The sequence below is a fragment of the Diabrotica virgifera genome, chromosome 7 (assembly GCF_917563875.1).
Source record: "Diabrotica virgifera virgifera chromosome 7, PGI_DIABVI_V3a".
Classification (NCBI taxonomy): domain Eukaryota; kingdom Metazoa; phylum Arthropoda; class Insecta; order Coleoptera; family Chrysomelidae; genus Diabrotica; species Diabrotica virgifera.
The window spans coordinates 98,234,830-98,261,695 of record NC_065449.1 but is presented as its reverse complement, the minus strand read 5'-3'; the positions used below and the strand labels follow the sequence as shown (position 1 = coordinate 98,261,695).

The 26,866-nt window shown below is 32.4% G+C and overlaps 1 protein-coding gene across 1 annotated transcript in view; it reads left to right on the top strand.

Annotated features, from left to right (window-relative positions):
• Window positions 1-26,866, top strand: part of LOC114330753 (A disintegrin and metalloproteinase with thrombospondin motifs adt-1-like) — a 385,883-nt gene that overhangs the window by 277,993 nt on the left and 81,024 nt on the right. The window contains exons 4-6 of the mRNA XM_050656578.1: window positions 2,979-3,277; window positions 5,433-5,858; window positions 23,849-24,110. Coding sequence (XP_050512535.1) covers window positions 2,979-3,277; window positions 5,433-5,858; window positions 23,849-24,110 — 987 coding nt within the window. The remainder of the gene's footprint in view (window positions 1-2,978; window positions 3,278-5,432; window positions 5,859-23,848; window positions 24,111-26,866) is intronic.

Genomic DNA, 26,866 nt, shown 5'->3' with positions numbered 1-26,866 from the left:
AGGCTATGGGTACATAATTCGCAAATATTTTACGGCTATCCCTACTTTTTCTGTCTTTGCACGGCAAATTACGTGTAGTAAAATTCTCGCTGGTATGGAAACTGCAGATATAAATATTAGGTTGACAGTGACATTGTCATTAAAAAGGTAGAGGTGGCTATTTCGGTTTCGTTCAGTTTTTGAATGTTCTTGGTTCTTGGATAACCTTTACTTGTATAAATGATAGGAATATTTTTTCACTAATTATGTATTCAGTGGTTACCATTATTTATATACTATACAAATAGTCGAAAAAGAAAAAAAGTTGTAAAGTTATTTTAATAATGTACTGTTACCATGGAAAGCTTAGATAAGGTTTGAACACGTGAAGAACTGCGTTATATAAATGTAGTATTACTCAATTAATTTATAAAGACTTTATTTATTTCTTTATTTGCGCAAATTAAAATATGGGACGTTGTTACAAGAAATGTGTTACTGAAAAGCGAAGAAATATACGGTTAGCTCAATTGAAGTAAGTTCCTTTTTACATAAATCAAATTATTTACGTTTGTATTTTTCAAATTAATTATAAATTTATAATGAAAATATGATATATAAAATCTATCGGTAAACCAAGAATTTTCGCATTAAATTTTATTCTCGTTTAAAGGAATAAACTATTTGTTGCATTATTTAATTATTAGAATTGTACATGAGTAAAAACGAGTGACTCAGATTCCAAAGCGACAAACGAGTTACGCGAGGATAAAAATGAACAATTGTTATTTGTTAATCTTCTTCACAATTATTAAATTTTATTTGATAAAAGAATGACCCCAAAAATTAAGAATCTTCTTCTTAGTTCGTAAATTCTTCTATGACACACATTCATACATGCTGCCATATTGAAACAAAAAAATACCAACGCCGAAGACGTCCACCCACCAACTTCACTTAAACTGAAGCAAAATACTACTAAACAAGCACATACTTCAAAAGCGTAGTACATTCTTCTATGTAGGCTGGTAAATAGAAGCAAATACTACGGAGAAAAGCAAATGCTTTTTAAGTGTAGTGAAATCTTTAAAAATGTAGTACGTACTTGAAGCATTAGCATTTACTACATTTTATGCCACCATGGGCACTTTACTTTATAGCTAAACTCGTACCTATTTACGGTTATCGGAACAATCTCTTAGAAAATAATACTTTTAGTTGAACTTTAATGACTTGAAATACTTGGATTTTCCATAAATAATATATAAAAAATAAATACCTTTTTATTAATTGTACGCCTTAAATAAATTATTATTTTTCAAATACACTATCAATGTCTATCAATACTATTTAATAAACAACCCTTTGATTGATCTTATTATCATCGTAAAAGCGTTAAAAAGCAGTAGCAGAATGAAATGCTATATCAAAATAGCGGGTCGGACACATCTCTAAGTACTTGTCACTGTCTTAAGTCTTGTCATAACATTATATTCGACTGAGTGCGTTGTATGACAAAGATAGCGAATGTTCGATTTCCACGGACATGGTGTTGGTGTCCATTTTTTTTGAATCCTGAAAAAACTAATAAATATTTTTAAAAAATCTAAACACAAAATGAAAGACTAAATTATTATCGAGGGCCGAAAGTCCCTTAGAATATATAAGAAGTTTCTTTCGAATGAGATATTTGAAATTAAATATTACACTACATTTTCTCTTAGTTTTTCACCCCTGTAACTTATTAAAATAAACATTATAGAAGTTCTCAGGGACTTTCGGCTCTCGCTAATAACGTAATCTCTCATTCTGCGTTTAAATTTTTCAAAAATACTTATTAGTTTTCTCAGGATTCGAAAAAAATGAATCCCCATTTGAATAGCATTGCAGCCGAAAATACGTACCGATCCTCTTAAAAGTAAAACTACCTATTTAAATACATTCAGATTATTTTAAATTGGCTTTTTAAATTCAATCAAATTTTTCCATTTTTTCAAAATTATTCTGAAACTAACATACCTAGATATGGAAAATATGCACGAATACGAAAATGTATTTTTTTCTTAAAATGTTCCAGTTTTTATTTTTATACGATAATAATAATTAATTGAGATGTTGACGTTTTAAGTTTCAAAACAAAAATTTCTCAGTCTTGTAGTCCTTAAAATTCCCCACAATATAAACTTTGGATCATAAATATCTTTTAAATTAAAGAAGTAGTAGTAAGAGAACCATATACGTTTTTCTGTTAATTTTTCCTATATAGGTACAGGGTGGGCCAATGAAAACAGTCCACCTCGATATTTGGCAGTATTTATTAGATTTTAAGAAAATGGCGAAACAGCTCAATTTTTGTTATAAGGGGGACAAATTTTTACGATACATACATCTCTCAATTGTCAACACCCTCTCTTCCGCTTCCCCAACCTCTTATTTTTAAATAGGGTACCTATATACCATGTGCGGCATATCATTAGAAAGGCATTTAGATGGAGTATTCAGACATAATGATTGTCCACGATTTTTATGCGATATTTGCACCGTCTTTGCAAAAAAAGTCTTTAATTCATTTAAAATACAACACCTCTTAAAAATGAAATGTAACGCCTATGGTTTGCTAATATGTCTAATATTTTTTCTGTCATACCAAAACTAAATTAAAACAAAATTAGTAATTTGATACTGACAATAGGGCTTTTCATCGATTGTCATTTGTTTCGAGCTTCTGTCATATGTTGTATAACCTGTGTATAATATTAATATACACGGATTATACGACAGATGAGAGAAGCTCGAAACAAATGACTGTGAATGAAAAGCGCTATTGTTTAACATTGTTGTTAGTTAATAGATTTAGGTACCTACTTTTCAATACTTCCAAAATTGCGAATTCCAAACAGCGAATTTATTTAATCAGCTTTATGAAGACAGAAAAAATGACATATTTATCAGCAAACCATAGACTTTGCGTTCTGTAAACAGCTTCTTAAAATTTTTAGACGAAAACTACTCCATTATATACCCCACTATTCACCTCCATGATGAGGAAATTACGTCAAAAGAAACTCAAATAGAAAATGAAGTGCAATATAAGATACATCGAATATTAATTAAGTCAAAGGAACTTGGCAAAAACTTCGATATTTATTTAAAACCTAGTAATAAGGAATTGGTGGCAGGAGATATAGTAATTTTAGAAACGTACGCCAATGGATCTCGACCTCTTGAAGTAAATGAAGAGGACAAAAACTGTTATTTTAGAAATGAAAATGTAGCGTTGAGTTTATGTAAAGGAATTGTAAGTAACTTTTTATTATGAATTTTATTTGTTAACAAATTATACTATGTTACAAATTATTGCCGGTCAGGGTATTTAAATATTACCACATGTAGTTCTAATAATTGGTATCAAGAGCAGGATTGTATTAAGATTTACCATTTCGAAATTCAATCTCAAATTAATTTATGATTACAGCTACTCTACGATAAGCAATCGGGTTCTTTTTCTTTCTCTTTAGGAGCAATTCTACTTGTTCATTGGTAGATTGACACCCCTGTGCAAGGTTGTCAATCCATCTTTTGTGCGGTCCTCCGATACTTCTTCTGCTGATTGGTGATTTATATCTTGCTATTTTGACCACATGGCACACGGGTCTCCCTCATTCTGCTTATGTGGTTATTCCATTATTTTTTTCTATTTAGTGCCAATTCGTTTATACACTGTTAGTACGCTACATTTTCTTCTAATGTCTTCACTCCTCTTTCGATCTCTCAGCGTATTTCCTGTAATTCTTCTCAGTACTCTCATCTCCGCCGTTTCCAAGTAGTCTTTGTGTTGTGGCTGTATTGGGTCTTGTTTCTGTTTCTAATGCATAGGTATGTCATTATTGGTCTAACACTGGCTTTACAAGTTCTAGTCTTCATCTCAATGTTAATATGTAGGTTTCGCCCATTGACATATTAAGCCTAAACTCGGCATACTCACCAAAAAAGCGTAACGCGGAAACAGCATGGAAACAGTCGATCGGTGGTCTATCTATCTCTTTTAACCAAACGATCCCGCGCATGTGACTGACAAAGATGGCTAGACCACTCAATCCTATGTCGGCGTTACACTTTGATGCATTGAGTGGCATATGACTAGCCCGGTCTATCCTTAACATGTCTCTGGTTTCGCCATATAATGTTATTAAGGCATCCTGTCAGTCTATTTGTTTTTGTGGTTGATCTCTCACTTCTTTGTCCAGGTTTCCATAGGTGGACTGTGTAATTCCAAGATATTGGAAAGGACGATAGAACAGATTGAAATAATTACAGAGGAATAACACTGAAACAGTGAAATATCTAGAAACAGAGAAAAAATACTGAATAAAAGAATAATCGAAAAAAATTACAGCACACTCGAGGAATCACAAAGCGGTTTCAGAAAGGGCAGAAGCACCCAGGATCATATATTTACAATCAAGCAAATAATAAAAAAATATCAGCAACAGGATATAAAATGTACATGCCTTACATAGATCTTGAAAAGGCTTTTGACACGGTAACAATGCTAAAATGATGGGAAATATTAGAGAAGAGAGGTATAAGTAATGAAATGATAAGGGTAATTAAGAACATTTACAACAACAATGTGAATTATATCAAGAGCCAAACGAGAACATCAAAACCATTTACTACGAACGAGGGACTAAGACAAGGAGGAGGATTAAGTCCAACACTGTTTATAATTTACATGGATGAGATAATTAAAAAATGTAAAGTAAAAGTGAAAAAGATGCATGTGGGTTATAGAAATTTAAGAAGAGTAGACATTTCAGAAGGAGCATTCGCCGATGACGTCGTCATATTGGCCGAAAATGAGAAACAATTACAAATAAATATAGAAATATGGAATGAAACACTAAAAAAATGTGGAATGACAATTCATAAAAATAAAACAAAAGTTATGGTCATGGGGGAAAAGGAAGAAGAAGAAAAGATAAACATAAAAATAGAAGAAGTAAATATAGAACAAGCACGAACATTCTAATACTTAGGAGTATTAGAATCTTCACCTGCAGCTTTTATGTTCTTCAATTTTTTAAGTGTTTTTCGAACTTTCTCTGTATTTTTAACTATTTGTTCTTCCTCTGCCTACATATGTTTTATATAGTCAATACATGCATCCAAAAAGAAGATGCGGCCCATAAAAGATCCAGTTTTTACAGAAATCTGCACCACAGCATTCGGTAGTTACTCTTGAAATCTTTTCTTATTTCCTATTTTTTTTATTATATTATAGTTTTTTATTAAAGATTTGTAAAAATATCAAACGTATTGAAAGATAGGAGAGATGTTTAAAAAGCTAGACAACTATTTAAAAAAAAATGTTTTTTATAAATTTATTTTTTCTACTTGTCTAATTATACTATTTGGTTATTCTGAATTTTTTTCATTTTATTATTTTTTAGAGAGGAATACTTCATACAAGTGAAAAAGAATACTTTCTTATTCATCCACTTCCCGATAGGTTCCAAAACGAAACAAGTAAACCACACATTCTAATTAAAAAATCACACTTTCTCCATAACGCCAAAGATGGTTCTTGTCTTCACAATATTGATGATAACTCTACACTGCCTCTACTAAATCAAGCCAAAGATATTAGTGATAACGATATAATTGATGAAGAATTTGAAGCCCAACTGGAAGATGGAATACTAGCACACTCACATAGAAAGAGTAGAAGAAAACGAGAGGTGTTTCCAGATGGATCTCCAGCTTTTGTCGAAACGGCAGTATTTGTAGATAAAGATCTCTTTGAACACATGAAAACAAATTTTCCATATGAAACAGAGAGAGAAGTCATTAGATTTGTTCTTGCAATGATAAATGCTGTAAGTATTTTAGGACAGTACATGAACGTGAAATGTAAAATACGGCGTTACCGTGTAAACTTTTTCATGTCACCACCGAATTGCATGATTTGTTGTGATTTAGGTTCCTCTTAGGCTCTACTTTATTATTGAACTTATATACGGTATGGTGTAAATGAAAGGAATACATTCGTTATTTTGTAAATTGACGACTCTAAGGAAAAATCCGGAAACAAGTCCATTTTTATTTTTAAATTATGATATTTTGGCATATATGTCATACTAGTGATGTCATCCATCTGAGAGTGATGACGTAATCGATGATTTTTTTAAATGGGAATAGGGATCGTGTGCTGGCTTATTTGAAAGGTTATTCAATTCTCTATTCAGTAATATCAACATTTACATAATTACTTGTTCAGGGTGTCCAAAAAAAAATTTAATTAAATTATTTGACAAAAAAAAGATTGTACGTAATTTATTTAACTCAAAACACATTTTACTGTTGCCCGAAAACAGAAAAATATGTTTATTTCACAAATAAACATTGCTTTTCGATTAAATTCAATGTTCAAGCCAGCTCCCGCCATCTTGGAAGGATCAAGGAGGCACATGCCTGTTGGAAGTTTGAACATTTAATTTAAGGCAATGTTTATTTGTGATATAAACATTTTTTCTGATTTTTGACAGCAATAAAATGTATTTTGAATTAAATAAATTACATAATATTTAATTTATGTATTAGAAGAATGTATTACATTCTTCTTTTTTGTCAAATAATTAAATTTAAAAAAATTTTTGGACACCCTGTATAAATAATTATATAAATGTTTATATTACTGAATAGAGAATTGAGTTACCTTTCAAATGAGCTAGTACACGACCCCTATTTATTCCACGTCAGATTTATTCGATCCCAGATTGACGACGTCACTAGTATGACATACATATATGCCAATATATCATAATTTAAAAATAAAAATCGACCTGTTTGGGTCGAATTTTTCCTTAAAGTTGCCGGTTTACGAAATAACGAATGTATTCCTTTCATCTGCACCATACTGTATATGAGCAATATTTTTACGTTTTCTATACTTTTGTGGGGGTGTTTACCGGTTTTCCCCAATGTTTTTGATTTAATATGTTATTGTACTACAAAACAAATGACTCTCTGAATATTTTTAATTTTTTTGAGCTCACACGGCCATTTTGTAAGCCTTAAAAGGTCAAAAAATAGCCCCTTTTAACGCTTTTTGAAGAATTTTTTCCAAGGTCCCTCTTCACAGAAAATGATTTTGAAAACGCTATATTTTAGCTACTCATGTGTACTTTTAACTTAAATTTTTTCAACTTTTGTCAAATATCAAGGCGCCTTTTAGCAGAAATTAAAGTGTGTCCACTTTTTACCAAAAATGACCATATTCAAACAGCTATAAAATAGATTTTAAGTAATGCAGCCATAATTTTAACTAGTAACGAATCAAAAGATCTCTAAAATATCTACAATTTGACATATAAAGTTTTTTTCAGGCTTCAGAACTTTTAGAACTATGGATGTTTGAAAAGTGCTCTTTTTATAAAAAACGCGTTTTCGCATTTTCAAAGAGGTGGAACTTTTTATTTTATGGTGGAGGTTTTATAAAAAAACGCATTTTCAAAGAGGTGGAACTTTTCTCTGCCAACTTCGAATTGCACAAAAAACTTTTTTAAAATCGTTTTTTTATATATTACAAGCTCCCAGTTTTTTTGGAATATTGGAATTTTTTTGGGTATATGCTTTTAAACCTCTCATCTGAACCCCCAAAAAATAGAGAATTTTGATACCTTCTTGAGCTAATATAGCAACCTGTTGACCGTCCTCGCTAAACCAGGAGCTATTTAGCCCTTTCATACATCATGAATTATGAAAGTAGAAAAGAAGACCTTTAATTTTTTAAGTTAAGCTCCAAAAGAAGTCCCTAGCGTTTACGAAACCAAAGTTATGACAATTTTAAGATTTAATTAAATTCAAAGTATAACCCAGGTTAAAAAATATACTTACAGGCAACAACCACTGTCAAATTGCATACTAACAGTAACTGCATAAATAATATAGAACTGGCGGTTAGACAAGGAGACCCAATGTCACCTAAACTTTTTAATACGGTCTTAGAACATGCTTTCAAGAGTTTGGATTGGATGACAAAGGGAATAAAAATATATGGAGAATACCTAAACAACTTACGTTCCATCGATTATATAGTCATAGTAACTGAGGATCTAGGTATGGCAAAACAGATGGTACAGAAACTCGTTGTGGCTACAGAAAATGTAGGTTTAAATATAAACATCTCGAAAACAAAAATAATGACAAATTTGGTACCCAACCAGAACATCAGTATTGGTGTGAAAGAAATAGAACTCGCAGATAGATATAAATACCTGGGATATGAAATTACGATTGCAGGGATAACAAACTCATGAACTGAAGAGAAGAATCGGTCATGGGTGGGCAGCATTTGAAAAACTGAGAGAAACTTTTGAAAGTGAGTTGCCCACATGCCTAAAGAGAACAATATTTGATCAGTGCGTCCTCCCAGTCTTGACGTACGGATCAGAAACACTTACCTTAACTAAAGCCTCGGCTACCAAACTAAGAGTCACGCAGAGAAGAATGGAGCGGTCAATGTTAGGAATAACTCTGTTAGGAAAAACGAAAAAATCAGGAGAAGAACAAAGGTGACTGACGTCATCGAAAGGATAGTCAGGTTGAAGTGGAGATGGGCAGGACACATAGCCAGAAACACAGATGGGCGATGGACAAAGAGGTTATTAGAATGGAGGCCAAGAGAGGATAAGAGAAGCGTCGGTCGACCGCCTACAAGATAGACTGAAGACTTAAGAAAGCTCAATATAAACTGGATGAGAGCGGCGCAGGATAGATGGGGTTGGAAACCAAGGGAGGAGGCCTATGTTCAGCAGTGGACTTTTGAGGCTGGATTATGATGATAGTCCAGGTTGTGAGGCCGCTCCGGTATGAAAATCACCTTTTTCTACTCCAGAAAATATTTTTTTTGGCTTTAGGATCATTTTAAACAAAAAAACCCTCTTGTGATTTTTTTCTAAAGTTTATAGTTTTCAAGGTTTAAGTGATGTAAATCTGAAAAATGCGAAAATACGCATTTTCGGGGCTTTAAAATTAATAATGTAAATTACAATTTTTGAGACTGCTAGTAAGTGCCTACATTGAAGGTTAAATTATTCAGTATTAAGATTCTGGTGAGAAATCGGTGCTTATTGCAATATAGATATATAGGATGTATAAAATATTTGTTCTTCAATTTAGGCACTTTCTGTCAATCTCAAAAATAATAACTTACATAATATGAGTTTTCAAACCTTGAAAACGCGTATTCGAAGCAATCGAACTTACTCTCATATAAATGATACATTTATAAAGTACATTGTAAAAAGATTAATTTCATTTGGGGTGCTAATTTGGTAAAGATTTTCATGATTTTTTTTTATAAAAAAAGGGGCCAACATTTTGATCTGTAAACAGCTATCATCTACAGATAGTTTTCCTAGTTTAGTACGCATAATGTTGATTTGTACGTAGGTATTTTTTATATCGTTAATTATTGAATTTTTAAGATATATTTATTTTATTTTAAGAATTAAAATGAACTTTTCCTTAACTTTCTTATACAATAGGATAGAATATTTTTCGGAATCTCGAAAAAAAAAACTGTATACCTAAAGTGTTAAAAAGGTAAATATCTGTGAATGAAATATATGTTTTCCAACCACAAGAACCAAAGGAAATATATAGATACAAAAAAATTAAGAGATCTAATAGCCGCAAAAAGAATATACGCCATGTTTGATAATAAACCCATAATCTTTAAGTTAAAACCAACTTGATTAATGTTATTTATCAACTTTAAGACGATTAACTACTAAGACGATTATATACCTGGAAATCCCTTCAAGATTCTCCAGATCACATGTCACATACTAAGAAACAAATTAGATTGTATCCTTATCAACAAATGATTTAAAAACACAGACCACAGCGAAATTCACAGTCTGAAAATTAAGAAATATAGGAAGTAAACTCGCCATTAAAAGTACAGGAAAAATTCGCCCAAAGTGATTGGAAGCAACTTTTATAAATCTTCTAAAAAACCTACTTCAACATATGTGAAGATTATAGGATTATATGATAAACCTTTTACCAATTATCTAACAGACCTATACCCGGTTCTACAATTCACAGGTTTTTAAATGTTTGGGATCGTAATTCCTAATTGTAACTGTACAATTAGCAATTAGCACTTTTATTATTTAAATAGGGCCGGCGTAGCTAAGCGGTAGTGTGCTTGGGTCGCGTGCCGGTGGTCCGGAGTTCAAATCCTACCGCCCGCCGGCAAGAACAACTAGACATTTTTAAAATGTTTATAGGCCCCAGGTCGACTCAGCCTGAATAAAATGAGTACCTTGGGTAAATCAGGGGTAATAATAGGCGGTTGAAGCGTAGCACTGGCCCTGTTACCTTCCTTGTATACCGTAGGCCCTAGATATAGCAGACTACCCTGCTATACTCCCAAAGCCACGTGAGCGGTATAAAACGGGAGACTATTATTTATTATTATTTAAGTAACGAATAAACAATAACACAGGTCTACAAAAAAAACTTTTTGAAAGATGTTTTAAATTTGACAAGTGATTTTATATAATTTTGGTGCGCTGATTCCAAATCTGCAAACCAATTTTTTCTATCACGTAAGATATTTTAGCAAATTAAAAAATAAAAAAAACACTAAATGTGCTTATAAATACATTTATTAATATATTTTAAAAATAAGAGTAATGCTCAAAATAAAGAAAACTACATATTTTGTATGCACAACTTAATCAAATCTTTTCTTTTTGTCAAAAAACTGCGTTTGGTAGACATTTTTCTATAAATTTTGTCAGGATTATCACGTTGTAGCATCCAACAGTAGTCTGCCATCATGGATACGCTCCATTTACCCTGATAACGTCTTTCTATCTGCTTAATGTCTTCGTGGAAACGTTCCCCTTGCTCTTCGCTAACAGCTCCAAGATTTCCTGGAAATTGGTCTAGATGAGCGAATAAAAAATGTACTTTTAAACTCATATTGCATCCTAGAATACGAAAATTTTGTAGCATTTGTGTGACATAGTCTGGAACTTTCTTATTTCCCAAGAACTTTTCGATAACTTCTTTAAATGAAGTCCACGCTTTCTTTTCGATAAGCGTCATAGAATTTTGAAAGTTTTCGTCTCTGCATAAAAATCTAATGTTGGGACCAACAAAAACTCCTTCTTTTAATTTTGCATCGGATAACTTGGGAAATTTTGAACAAATATATTTAAAACATTCTCCGTTTTTGTCAATAGCCTTAAAAAACTGTTTCATCAAACCTAATTTTATATGCAGAGGGGGCAATAAAATTCTTTCACGATCAACTAAGGCATTGTGCTTTATGTTTTTACTTCCTGGCGTAAGGTTTTCTCTTGTAGGCCATTCTTTTTGGGTCCAATGTTTATCTCGTGCTCGGCTGTCCCATTCACAAATGAAGCAAGGATATTTAGTATAACCTGACTGTTGCCCAAGTAGCATATACAGAACTTTTAGATCTCCACAAAGCATCCAGTTATGGTCTCGGTATTTAATTTTTTTAAGAGAAGTTCCAAGTTTTCGTATGTTTCTTTAAGGTGAACAGAATGAGCGACCGGAACAGAAGCCAGTGTATTACCATTGTGCAATAAAACACCTTTTAGACTACTTTTGCTAGAGTCAATAAATAGTCGCCATTCTTCCTTTTCATAAGAGGCAGCTCTTAGCTTAATAACTAAGTCAGAGATATTGTTACAATATAATAAAGAATCTTCTTGAGTAAAATATGGACTCAGGTCCTTTTCTCGATTTCTGTAGAAACTGGTTGATGTACCTGGAGCCAGCAAATTTTTATCACGAAGTCTAGAGGCTAGAAGTTCTGAGGCATCTTTGGGAAGATTTAAGTCTCTTATTAAATCGTTTAATTCCATTTGATTAAATAGTTGTGGTCCTTCTTCTGCTTCAAAAGTAACGTCGGGATCTGTGGACTCAAATGCAGACTGTTCCGAATCAGACGATAGCACATTCTCTAACTCCTTTGGTGGGATAGGTATGGGTACATCAGGACCATGAGAAATATGCCTAATAGCAGATTTTAGGTTCGGGTATGAAATACTTTTTTATTCTTACAATTAAATCCCTTTAAATCGCAGAAGCAAAAGTAGCAATCATCAGAATGGTTTTGTGGCTCACGCCACACCATGGGAACTCCAAAACTCAATGACTTTTTTCTTCCTTTTGTCCAACTTCTTAAAGCTTCTACACAAACTTTGCATACAATATGTGGTGCCCAAGATTTGTCTTGTTCTCCTATTTCACTCCAAAATATGTTTATGTTATGTCTTTGTTTTGAAACCACAAAACTGCCACAAATATAACAAAAGCAGTCTGCATTATTAACACAATGTCTCCTTTCCATAGCTCGAAAAAAGAATAGAATAACAAATAAATAGCACTAATTCGAAACACAACACAGCGATAAACCTCCTCGAACTGCTAAAGACAAACAACTGATTTTGATGCGTTTATTTACGACTGGGAGAGGTGCAGCCGCGGTATTGCACTAGCTCAATTTTACAGTGTTGCCACAATTCAGAATTTTATTAAAATATTTTTGGACAACTGTTTGTGCCACATATTTACACTAAAAACCGTTTTCCTAATTTTATATGTAAACTTTTCGTATGATCAAGGAATTTTCATAAGAGCTCGATTTGCGAAAAATTGGAAGGTGATAGAAAATAACTAATGTCAGCTTCGGATTCAGGAGGTCAAAATTACCTAACAAAGGATGTTTATTTTAAAACATCAAATTTATTGTTGGCCTGTGATAATTTATGATAATTACTAAACAAAAACTATAACAAATGTTTAAACAATTCGCCATGTTGTACTAAGCTGTATCCCAATCGATTGTAAAATTCTCGTTAAACATTAGAACGCGTGGCATTATTTTTGCACACTCTCCTTAATTCAAATTTTTAATGCTTCAACATCTGTAAATTTTTGGGCAGAATAAACTTTGGATTTTAGATGCCCTAAGATAAAGTAATCGTTTGCAGCTGGATCTGCCGATCTCGAAGTCCACTTAATGTTATAGCTAGGTCCAATCAAACAATTATTTGAATCCAAATTTCTTCTTCATTTGGAGTCACTTCTACAAGTCTCGGTAAAATCTCTTGTAGCAAGTCCAAGAATTTTTGTAAATATTCCTACATTTATTTTTCGATGATATTAGTCCAGGGTAATAAGGTTTTTTCCATGACACTTGAACAGCCAGGGTACTGAAGCGTTTTTTCGACAGGTAATACTTATAAGAGCAAATTGTAACTATTTCCTGCGTAGGATCTGGCGGCCATATTTATTTATAAACAATTAAGTGTCAAAAAAATGGCATTTTTCACTTTTTTTCAAATCAATGGAAAACAGGGAAACTTATGGTTTTTTTTAGTACAAATATCTTCCAGATTATGGAAAAAGCGTTAAAATGACGTATTACAAAGTTTGATATACTCATTTATTGTTAATATAATTGCGAAAAAAGGTCGGAATTGCAAAGAAAATTATTTTCGCAATAACTGTTGTAAAAATTAGTGTACAGCTTTGAAATTTTTGTCAAATAAGGGTTCTTTTGGTGCTTAATATGTAATAAAAATTTTAAAGCTATTCATTCAATTGTTTAAATTTTATTCAAATTGTTTATCCCAGAGAGCATTTTTTTGCACTAACTCAAGTCAGAAGAAAATGACGTTAGAACCATTCTACAGGTGTCAAATGAAAGAGCATGAGCTATATTTTCAACTTGGTTTAAAAAAAGTGAATAAAAAATGCATCGTAAATATTTCCTTATAGACTTTTTATTTTTTTATATAAGAAAGTATACATATTTATTACAATTTTTTATCAATTATGATATAGATAACATTACTTGGTTGTTGTGCACTTAAAACAGGGTAAAAAAGTTAATTTTTTTGGAAAAAGTTATTCAAAAAGTTTATAAAGAAAAATTGACGATACTTTTGCATAATTATTTATTACTAATAAATGCATTTTTTATTCACTTTTTTAAACCATGTTGAAAATATAGGTCATGCTCTTTCATTTGACACCTGTGGAATGGTTCTTAGGTCATTTTCTTTCTGACTTTTGTTATTGCAAAAGAAAAATGCTCTCTGGAATAAACAATTTAAATAAAATTGAAACAATTGAATGAATCGCTTTGAAATTTTTATCACATATTAAGCACCAAAGAACCCTCATTTGACAAAAATTTCAAAGCTGTACACTAATTTTTACAACAGTTATTGAGAAAATATTTTTTTTGTACTTCTGACCTTTTTTAACCCTTAAACGAACAACCTTTTTAGGTTCCATGTACGCCCAAGGGTGGGAAAAAAATGTCCACCTCGAAAATAGCTAATATATTTATTGGGAGTAGTTGGAAATAGATTAAACTTAAGAATCTTATGCTTAATAAACACAGCATCTTCTAAAATATTAAGATAAACAATTTACAAACCTTACAACAACATTAAAATGTACATTAAAATTAACATACCAGTAGAAGCCAGTAATTCAGATTTGTCGATTTTTTTCACATTCTTCTTTTAGCCTCCTCATTAGCGGATAATTATGTCGATTATGTAATTATACGTCGATAATTATATGGATTGTGTTTCTATCAACGAGAAATTATATAGAAACCTTTAGTAACAAGTTTTACCATGTGTACTTTGGTGGACTTTTTATGCCCACTCATATTTAACTCAAGATATTATTTTAATTTTCAAAAATATCGGTAGAACCAATTTAACATTTGATAAAAGGCTGTCTTTTTAACAATAAATAATTTTTGGAAAATTTTTAAACACGTAATAAATATGTTACAAGGGAATATGCATTAGGTGGACATTTTTTACCCAACCTTGGGCGTTTAAGGGTTAATACGTCATTTTAAAGCTTTTTCCATAATCTCGAAGATATTTGTACTAAAAAAATCATAAGTTTCACTGTTTTCCGTTGATTTGAAAAAAAAAGGGAAAAATGCCATTTTTTGACAGTTAATTGTTTATAAATAAAAATGGCCGCCAGATCCTATGCAGGAAATAGTTATAATTTAAAAAATCCACAAGGAAAAGAAAAAGTTTTCCTGTAGTTAGTTGGCTGTATACCATCAATCACAAAATTGGAAAGAAATCCTTTGTAAAAGGTATAAAATTTTTTTTATTAAAAATTCCTTAAAAGGGCTACATCACAACAAAACGTTTTCGATTTTTTAAAAAAATCATCATCAGTGTTCGATCTAAAAATAAGTATAACCGATTTAATGAATATAAAGTTATTATTTAAATTTTGACAAAGGTTAGAGCAAGTTGGTTATACTTACAAACTGGATGCTAGCTGAGCCACAAAAGAAAAATATCTGGGTAAAAACCCTTTACATAAAATATAGATGCCTTAAAAGTGCATACTTCAATAAAAAGGCCTGTGATGGTCACATGGCAAACAGGATAATGCCCTAAGGTAAAGTATACAGGTTTCCCAACACGTGGGATCCAAATTGAGTTGATCACATTTCAATGACTTAATGGCAACTGAATGCGAAATGAGTGATGTTTCTGAAAGGTGTCAAAAGACAGATGGACAACGTGACGTGGAATTTACCCTGTATTACGACAGCCAACTAATTGTTAGTAAAATATTTAATGAAAATTTACATAGTAATAACAAACATCAACAAAGTTGTGGCTATAATTACATTTAAGTAAGTACCTTGAATATGTAAGATGAACGTGGAGTATGAAATGATTTTTATATTGAGAATTAGCCAGAATCTATGCAGCCATCTATACATAATTCAAAGGTTGATGAATTCGGTTCCTATTCAAATTAAAGTAAGTCCAACTGTGCTGTTGAAAATTTAATTTACTATGAATTAAAAGGAGTGTTTGGTTTAATTGTACCAATGGCAGAGTAAATTAGAGAGTCTGTAGTAAATGGAAGTCTGATATTAAAGGAGTGTTGAAATTAAGATAAGTTGTATGAGTCACAGGAGGAAACTGATATTATATAATGATATGTGAATTAATTGGTTAAGGTACCTGAGTGTTGATATTGGAAGTGAAGAAGAATATCAATTGAACTAATAACCTGGCAAAAGTATGAGGTCCTTTTATGTAACATAGGCATCTAGGACTAAACATGTTTATGAAATAGGGATTTTTTCTATTTTTTATTTTTTATACCAAGTTATCGAGTTGAATTGAAAAGGTTTAAAACTGGATGGATGTATGAAGGTGTATTGGAAAACAAGCAATATGTGTAAAATTAGAAGGTAGTGAATAATTTGTGATTTGATATCAGAATTGTTTACTGTAATGAGGTGTGATGAAAAAGGCTGGGCGCCCCAGAAACCAGACCCCTCATCCTATGGATAAGAGAGTGGAAGAATTAGTATAAAAACCTTTTATAAATATTTTTCTGAAGTTTAGTCGGACCTATAACGAAAACCTGATCAAATGGCAATAAGTTATGAAATTGGGTGGAAGAGATCAATTTGATTTGATTTCTTCCACCCAATTTCATAACTTATTGCCATTTGATCAGGTTTTCGTTATAGGTCCAACTAAACTTCAGAAAAATATTTATAAAAGGATTTTATACTAATTCTTCCACTCTCTTATCCATAGGATGTGGGGTCTGGTTTCTGGGGCGCCCAGCCTTTTTCATCACACCTCATTACAGTAAACAATTCTGATATCAAATCACAAATTATTCACTAACTTCTAATTTTACACATATTGCTTGTTTTCCAATACACCTTCATACATCCATCCAGTTTTAAACCTTTTCAATTCAACTCGATAACTTGGTATAAAAAATAAAAAATAGAAAAAATCCCTATTTCATAAACATGTTTAGTCCTAGATGCCTATGTTACATAAAAGGACCTCATACTTTTGTCAGGTTATTAGTTCAATTGATATTCTTCTTCACTTCCAATATCAACACTCAGGTACCTTAACCAATTAATTCACATATCATTATATCATATCAGTTTCCTCCTGTGACTCATACAACTTATCTTAATTTCAACACTACTTTAATATCAGACTTCCATTTACTACATACTCTCTAATTTACTCTGCCATTGCATTGGTACAATTAAACCAAACACTCCTTTTAATTCATAGTAAATTAAATTTTCAACAGCACAGTTGGACTTACTTTAATTTGAATAGGAACCGAATTCATCAACCTTTGAATTATGTATAGATGGCTGCATAGATTCTGGCTAATTCTCATTATAAAAATCATTTCATACTCCACGTTCATCTTACATATTCAAGGTACTTACTTAAATGTAATTATATCCACAACTTTGTTGATGTTTGTTATTACTATGTAAATTTTCATTAAATATTTTACTAACAATTAGTTGGCTGTCGTAATACAGGGTAAATTCCACGTCACGTTGTCCATCTGTCTTTTGACACCTTTGGATCAATTTGATTTGATCTCTTCCACCCAATTTCATAACTTATTGCCATTTGATCAGGTTTTCGTTATAGGTCCAACTAAACTTCAGAAAAATATTTATAAAAGGTTTTTATACTAATTCTTCCACTCTCTTATCCATAGGATGTGGGGTCTGGTTATTGGGGCGCCCAGCCTTTTTCATCACACCTCATTACAGTAAACAATTCTGATATTAAATCACAAATTATTCACTACCTTCTAATTTTACACATATTGCTTGTTTTCCAATACACCTTCATACATCCATCCAGTTTTAAACCTTTTCAATTCAACTCGATAACTTGGTATAAAAAATAAAAAATAGAAAAAATCCCTATTTCATAAACATGTTTAGTCCTAGATGCCTATGTTACATAAAAGGACCTCATACTTTTGTCAGGTTATTAGTTCAATTGATATTCTTCTTCACTTCCAATATCAACACTCAGGTACCTTAACCAATTAATTCACATATCATTATATCATATCAGTTTCCTCCTGTGACTCATACAACTTATCTTAATTTCAACACTACTTTAATATCAGACTTCCATTTACTACATACTCTCTAATTTACTCTGCCATTGCATTGGTACAATTAAACCAAACACTCCTTTTAATTCATAGTAAATTAAATTTTCAACAGCACAGTTGGACTTACTTTAATTTGAATAGGAACCGAATTCATCAACCTTTGAATTATGTATAGATGGCTGCATAGATTCTGGCTAATTCTCATTATAAAAATCATTTCATACTCCACGTTCATCTTACATATTCAAGGTACTTACTTAAATGTAATTATATCCACAACTTTGTTGATGTTTGTTATTACTATGTAAATTTTCATTAAATATTTTACTAACAATTATTAGTTGGCTGTCGTAATACAGGGTAAATTCCACGTCACGTTGTCCATCTGTCTTTTGACACCTTTCAGAAACATCACTCATTTCGCATTCAGTTGCCATTAAGTCATTGAAATGTGATCAACTCAATTTGGATCCCACGTGTTGGGAAACCTGTATACTTTACCTTAGGCATTATCCTGTTTGCCATGTGACCATCACAGGCCTTTTTATTGAAGTATGCACTTTTAAGGCATCTATATTTTATGTAAAGGGTTTTTACCCAGATATTTTTCTTTTGTGGCTCAGCTAGCATCCAGTTTGTAAGTATAACCAACTTGCTCTAACCTTTGTCAAAATTTAAATAATAACTTTATATTCATTAAATCGGTTATACTTATTTTTAGATCGAACACTGATGATGATTTTTTAAAAAAATCGAAAACGTTTTGTTGTGATCTAGCCCTTTTAAGGGATTTTTAATAAAAAAAATTTTATACCTTTTACAAAGGATTTCTTTCCAATTTTAGTTATAATTAAATTATTGTTCCTATAGGTATTACCTGTCGAAAAAACGCTTCAGTACTCTGGCTGCTGAAGTGTCACGGACAGGGTATATTTTTTTCTTATTACCCTGGCCTATATTGGGTATCGTTTTCAATAATATTCTCTGGCTTTCTTGTCGACCAAATCCTATAATTTTGAACATTTGGTTCATCATTTAATGTAAATGTACATTGATTGCTAAATAAAAAAGGTTTTTTTAAAAATTGTATGTCTATAAAATGTTATAACAAAATTCCGCTTGTCCCTCAGCATCACCTTCTTTTAGATATTGATGACATTTAAATTTATACGAACGATTTTTTTTTCAAAATTTTTGAAGCTGTTTAATTATAATTGTCAAACTGCAATGCAAAGTTCTGCAAAGGTATAGGAATTTCTACTGCTGTTAATACATTGATTTTTTTTTTATTTTCTAAATTTCTTGGTACCTCAGCAGTATTGTTCGAACAGGTACACGTATGAATCACGATCCCAGATTAAGACCCATAGGAGGAATTTCTATCAGAGATAGAATAAGAAATGAAGATACATTAAGAGAAACTGAAATTCAGGATGTAGTAAGATAGACATGAGCACCAGATCGCAAATAGAATGATCATGTCGATAGAATGGGCTCTGGAAGAATTGCGAAATGGGCAAAAATACATAAACTCAATACAAAAAGATCTTAGAAAGACCCTTGAAGAGGTTAAATTGAGAGGTTGAATTGCCTAAAATGATTAGCAATTTTTCCTATCCGGCTCTTAGTATACTATATTAAGAAAGATATTTAAGAGGTTGTTTAGTTTCTCACCCGACTTGTAGAAATTACCAGTATTGGAACAATTAGAGAACAGTTTTTTGCATCTTTACGGAACTTCCACCTTATCACTCAGACTCGAAACCATTTGAAGATTAAAAAGACTAAGTTTTCAATCTAATAGCATATAAAATGCATCCAAAAATATTACTCTACATCCCACCAGACTGAAAACAATGGGAACCTTCTCTGGTTACATCTTCGACGCTTCTAAAATTTGCAAGCCATAACGGATGCTGAGACTAAAGAAGATGAGGGAATTTTACAATTTATAATTCACGTCCTATCTGCTCTGCGCGGTAAAGTTCCAACGAGAATGGTTCCCATCGTACTCCAATCAGAGTAGATAAACATGTAAATCAAAAATTAATATCCATTTTAAATTTCGTTGCAACACGACACTAAAGCCGCATCATATTCTAGTTCAATCAGAGAGCGCAGCAAGCACCTCTACCGGTTTCGAAACTTATTAGTCTCTCATTAGGAGGCACATATGCTGCTCTCTCTGACCCAACCAGGACAAACCCCGACGTGCAGCCACGGATTGCAACGAACGAAATGGCAGGGATGTCCTAGCGGCAACTGCTGACAAAAGACTAAGTTTTCAATCAGATATTCTGCCAATTTGCTAAAAACTACTAGATATCTATCTTGAATATTTTGTCATCTAGTACTTCGTTGTCATTAATCAATCAAATCAGTTGGTGTTTACCTCTTATACTAGCATAACGTGCATTTTTTGAGCAGGGATGAATACACCCACGTGTTAATTTGACTTCCAATTCAATCGACTTAATGTCGATTATTTAATGTTAAATGGTTTAACAATGTAATTTCATGGTCTTTGTACCTATTAATGTGTCTCGTTTTAACTAAATATACTCTGGACGTAAGTAACAACATTTTCAAATATTTCAACATTCAAAATTTCACCCTTTTGCTTTAAATTAAAGTGGTATACTTATTTCTAGGTTTCACACTGAGGATGGTCAGACATGACCAAAAACGTTTTGTGATGTTCAATAATCCATTTGGATAATTTTGATAAATTTTTAATAAAGGACACCGCACACATCTTTTGAAAAATATACTGTCACTCAAATGAAATAAAATTTACATGAATAGATTGGTCTCGAAATTACAATAATTTCATATCAGTGCCCCAACTCTGAAATTTAAATAATAACGGCGTAAATAGTAATTAAAGCTTATCAAAATCACATTTTTGAAGTCCATAAAACTGTCATTCATAAATACTATTAGTCTAGTGGATATTGAAAAGGTTTATCAAGCGTGAGCTAAGCCGAATTGAGGAGGTATATACTTCTGTAGTACTGACCAAATTATACCTGCTCTATTATCTATAAGATAAGAGCAAGGCTCTGCCTTAATCCCTCAGAAAGATTTATGGAATACCGAATTACAAAATCTTTTTCCTCCCTTTGACACACGTACATGCCCATTTGGTTTTAATATTTAGATTAATTTACGCCGTTATTATTCAAAATTCAGAGTTAAGCAATGATATGAAATTATTGTAATTTCGAGACCAATATATTCATGTAAATTTTATTTCATTTGAGTGACATTATATTTTTCATAAGATGTGTGCGGTATCCGATTTAATATACCACTTACAACAGAAGTTGTTACATCATTATTCTACTTACTCTAGTAATCACTCTAGAGTAAAATTATAACGGTAAAATTTTACTCTAGAGTAAAAATTTAACGGAGTAAAAAGTACCCCGCACAAACCTTATGGAAATTAGGTCCCAGTGGATTTAGTTTATACTTTGGGAAAATACTCTTTCAAGCATCATGATACAAAGTTCTCATGGGCACATCTCGATCGTATAGAGGATTTTCAAGATATAGAGGCACAAACTCGGAAAATTATAAGATTTACCGGGTATTCCAATTCCCTGAGTTACTGGTTATCTGGCAACCTGTAGAAGTTTGGATCAAAGAAAAGTACTAATAGTCTAGGATTTTTTCCTGGCTATCCAATGGCGACCTTTACTTTGACCTTGACCTTCAACGGACGTCATCTTCTAGCGTTTCGGGAGTTTCCGGCATTAAATTGATATAAACAGATTACTCATGGGTTTTTGGGATCAATAAACACGAATGTGCCATCAAAATTGACCTCCGGAGCACGTGGTGGCCAGGGCCACTGCAGGGGACGTCATCTTCTAGAGTTTCGATGGTTTTCGGCATTTAATTGATGCAAATGAATTACTGGAGGGTTTTTTGAGGTTGCTAAACACGAATATGCCACCAGAATTGACTCCCAGAGCACCTGGTTTCCAAGGTCAATGAAGTTTCGAGAGTCTTCGGTACTATATTAATGCAAACGTATTAGTTATATGTTTTTGGGGTTGCTGAACACGAATACGTGATCAGCACAGACAGAGGAGCACCTGGTGCCTAAGACAGGATATCTTCTGGAGTTTCGGAGGAATCAAATGGATTACTCTTAGGTTTTTGGGGTTGCTGAACATGCATATACATACTATCAGATCCAACCCATGAATCACATTGTGCCTACGGCACGTCATCTTCTGGAGTTTCGAGGGTTTTCGGCATTAAATTGATAAAAGCGGATTACTCATGGCTTTTTGGGGTCGCTGAATGCTAATACGCCATCAGATTCAACCCACGGAGCACCTGGTGCCTACGGTTATTTATCTTCTCGAGTTTCAAGAGTTTTCGGCATTAAATTCATGCGAATGGATTACTCATGGCTTTGGAAGTTGCTGAACACGAATACGCCATCAGAACAAACACCGGAGCACCTATTGCCTAAGGCACGTCATCTTCTGGAGTTTCGAGAGTTTTCGGTACTAAATAGATGCAAACGGATTGCATCACGCAAACGGATTTTTTTTGCTATTTTTAGATTTTTGTTATATGTTGTGCTATTCAATTGTTTTAATTATTTATAAACATAAACTCAATGTATATCTGACAATATTTTCCTTCATTTATTTTAAGATCAATTTACTATATTCTATTTTAATAGTGTTATTCCTTGTGGTCACTAGATCCTAGATACTTATCTAAGTCATATTCGTGTCCAGCAACCCCAAAAATACAAGAGTAATCCGGTTGTATCAATTTAGTACCGAAAACTCTCGAACCCCCAGAAGATGACGTGCCTTAGGCACCAGGTACCACGTGTGAGTAATCAGTTTACATTAATTTAGAACCGAAAGCTCTCGAATCTCCAAAGCATGATGTGCCTTAGGCACCAGGTACTCCGATGTCTGTTCTGATGGGGTATTCGTGTTCAGGAGCCCCTTTCATTGACCTTAGAAACTAAACTAGGTGTTCCGGGAGTCGGTTCTGGTGGCATATTCGTGTTTAGCGACCTCAAAAAACCCTCCAGTAATTCATTTGCATCAATTAAATGCCAAAAACCATCGAAGCTCTAGAAGATGACGTCTGTTGCAGTGGTCCTGGCCACCACGTCCTCCGAAGGTCAATTCTGATGGCGTATTCGTGTTTAGTGATCCCAAAAATCTATGAGTATTCAGTTTATATCAATTTAATGCTGAAAACCCTCTAAACTCTAGAAGATGACGTCCGTTAAAGGTCAAGGTCAAAGTAAAGGTCGCCATTGGATAGCCAGGAAAAAATCCTAGACTACTAGTACTTTTATTTATTCCAAACTTCTACATGTTACCAGATAACCAGTAACTCAGGGAATTGGAATACCCGGTAAATCTTATAATTTTCCGAGTTTGTGCCTCTATATCTTGAAAATCCTCTATACGATCGAGATGTGCCCATGAGAACTTTGTATCATGATGCTTGAAAGAGTATTTTCCCAAAGTATGAACTAAATCCACTGGGACTGGGACCTAATTTCCATAAGGTTTGTGCGGGGTACTTTAACGTTACACCGGTCGTATTGCAGTCAATTGGCTTTTTGTGTCTCTCAACGGGTTATAATACTAATCCAAGAGGATATTAATAAAAAATATGTCTTTTGTCTTTTGCACTTTTTATCGAATGGTTACATGGTTTGTACATCAATAATCATTTGTTTATTAATCATGGTTACATCATTAATACGCTGATTATATCTTAAAGATTTAAAGTATGCAAATACTATTTCAAAATTGGATTAATGGATTAAAACTTTTAGGTTCAACTCTTGTATCACGATCCCAGCCTTGGTCGCCCTGTAAACTTTGTATTAAAGAGATTGGAAATTTTAAAGGAGGAAGTTTCGGGATTAGTTCGACCTTCCGATATTGATAGATTTTTGTCAAATTTTTGCAATTGGCAACGAACAAAAAATCCAACAGGTGATAACCAACCTCTTCATTGGGACCATGCACTGATTTTAACAGGATTAGATTTATATGTCCGTGGAAAACATGGAAAAATATCTAATCAAGTTGTAGGTAAGCATTTAGTATACTTTGTAAATTGTCTTAGATTTTATATACAGAGAGAGTCTGTAAAGTGGAATAAATTCAATATCTCAAATACTAATTGTTTTTTTGGAAAATGCTCAGACCCGTCGATTAGTATTTCAAATTGTCCTTTTTGACATTCAATAATAATGTATACAGGGTGTCCCAATTTAGAGATATGACGTCATCGTCGATTTTCTTAAATGGCAACACTGTCATTTTGATAGCTAATTTGATAGGGTTTGTAAAGTTATACATAACTGCAAAATATCAAATTTTTATTCTCTACCATTTACAAGATAATAGAAAATAACAAAGTTATATCTGTAATCTGGAATATATTCAATAATTAAAATACTAACTGTTTTTTTGAAAAATGCTCAGACCCGTCGATTAGTATATCAAATTGTCCTTTTTGACATATAATAATAATGTATACAGGGTGTCCCAATTTAGAGATATGACGTCATCGTTGATTTTCTTAAATGGCAACACTGTCATTTTGATAGCTATTTTGATAGGGTGTGTAAAGTTATACACAACTGCAAAATTTCAAATTTGTATTCTCTACCATTTAGATGATAATAAAAAATAACAAAGTTATGAAAAAGAAGTAATCAACTAATAATTGAATTTAATTATTTCAATAAATTAAGCAAAAACTCATAATGTTGCCCTCAATTATTGTCAAATTGTCAATGGGCAACGTTATGAGCATTTGCTTAATTGAAATAAATAAATTCAATTATTATTTGATTACTTCTTGTTCTTCATAACTTTGTTATTTTTTATTATCTTGTAAATGGTAGGGAATAAAATTTTGAAATTTTTCAGATGTGTATAACTTTACACACGCTATCAAAATAGCTATCAAAATGATAGTGTTTCCATTTAAGAAAATCAACGATGACGTCATATCTCTAAATTGGGACACCCTGTATACATTATTATTATATGTCAAAAATGACAATTTGATATACTAATCGACGGGTCTGAGCATTTTTCAAAAAAACAGTTAGTATTTTAATTATTGAATATATTCCAAATTACAGATATAACTTTGTTATTTTCTATTATCTTGTAAATGGTAGAGAATAAAAATTTGATATTTTGCAGTTATGTATAACTTTACAAACCCTATTAAATTAGCTATCAAAATGACAGTGTTGCCATTTAAGAAAATCGACGATGACGTCATATCTCTAAATTGGGACACCCTGTATACATTTTTATTGAATGTCAAAAAGGACAATTTGAAATACTAATCGACGGGTCTGAGCATTTTCCAAAAAAACAATTAGTATTTGAGATATTGAATTTATTCCACTTTACAGACTCTCTCTGTATAACGTATTTGGTTATTTTGATCAACTTAAAGTTCTTTTTAATCATCAGCGTTGGAATGGTTATAACAGCAAATCTACTAAAATGTAAATTGAAGCTGGAGAGTTAGATAATAAAACACGTGTAGTATAGTACAGTTGATCCAAATAATGGCATAACCCAGACATCCAAAGTGAAAGTTATCCTTCAACACCAAATTGTTATATATGGTCCACACAATGTCCAGAAAAAAGTCACATCATTTTGAGCGTCGGGTTTGGGGGGAGAGGGGGGAGAAATCGGTAAATTCGTAGTTTTTTAAGTTTTTCGCCAATATTTCTAAAACTTTGCGGTTTAGCATGAACAACCCTCTATACAAAATTGTTCTACATTAAATTTGAAATAAAAAAGGCCCTATGCATAATCTTTCTAAAATGAATGGTTCCAAAGTTACGGAGGTAGTATTGTATAACTGGTCCAAAAAAGGCCAAACCCAAACATCCAAAGTAAAAGTTTTCCTCCAACACCAAAATGTTATATATGGTCCACATATTGTACAGTAAAAAGTTACACCATTTTGAGCGTCCGGTTTGGGAGGGAGATGGGAGAGAAGCCGGTAAATTAGTAGTTTTTTTACGTTTTTCGTCAATATTTCTAAAACTATGCTTTAGCGTAAACAATATATACAACAATGTTCTACATCAAATTTAAAACAAAAAATGTTATAAAATCATTATACATAATTGTTATAAAATCAGCGGTTCCAGAGTTACGGAGGGTGAAAAGTCGAGGTTTTCGATACTTTTTATATTTTTTGGGCAATATTTATGATATAACTATACCAAAAACCCAGACATCCAAAGTGAAAGTTATCCTCCAACACCAAATTGTTCTATGTAGTCCACATAATGTTCAGAAAAAAGTTACACCATTTTGAGCGTCAGGTTTGGGGGGGAGAGGGGGGAGAAATCGGTAAATATAAAAAGTATCGAAAACCTACACTTTTCACCCTCCGTAACTCTGGAACCGTTGATTTTATAACAATTATGTATAGAACCTTTTTTGTTTTGAAATTTATGTAGAACATTTTTCTATAGAACATTCCTTACGCTAAAGCATAGTTTTAGAAATATTGACGAAAAACGTAAAAATCTACTAATTTACCCGACGCTCAAAATGGTGTGACTTTTTTCTGAACATTATGTGGACCATATAGAACAATATAGGACCCATAAAGATCAAGTGAATAGAGCAAACAAAGACGCAGGATGACTGATTGAAACAATATGGGGAAATAAAAACATCGGGAAAGAAACAAAAGGCAGAGGTTACAAAAAAATCATCGGACCAATAATGATATACGCGGCAGAAACACGACCCGATATAGAGAGAAAAAATGATAGAAACAGCGCATTGAAAAC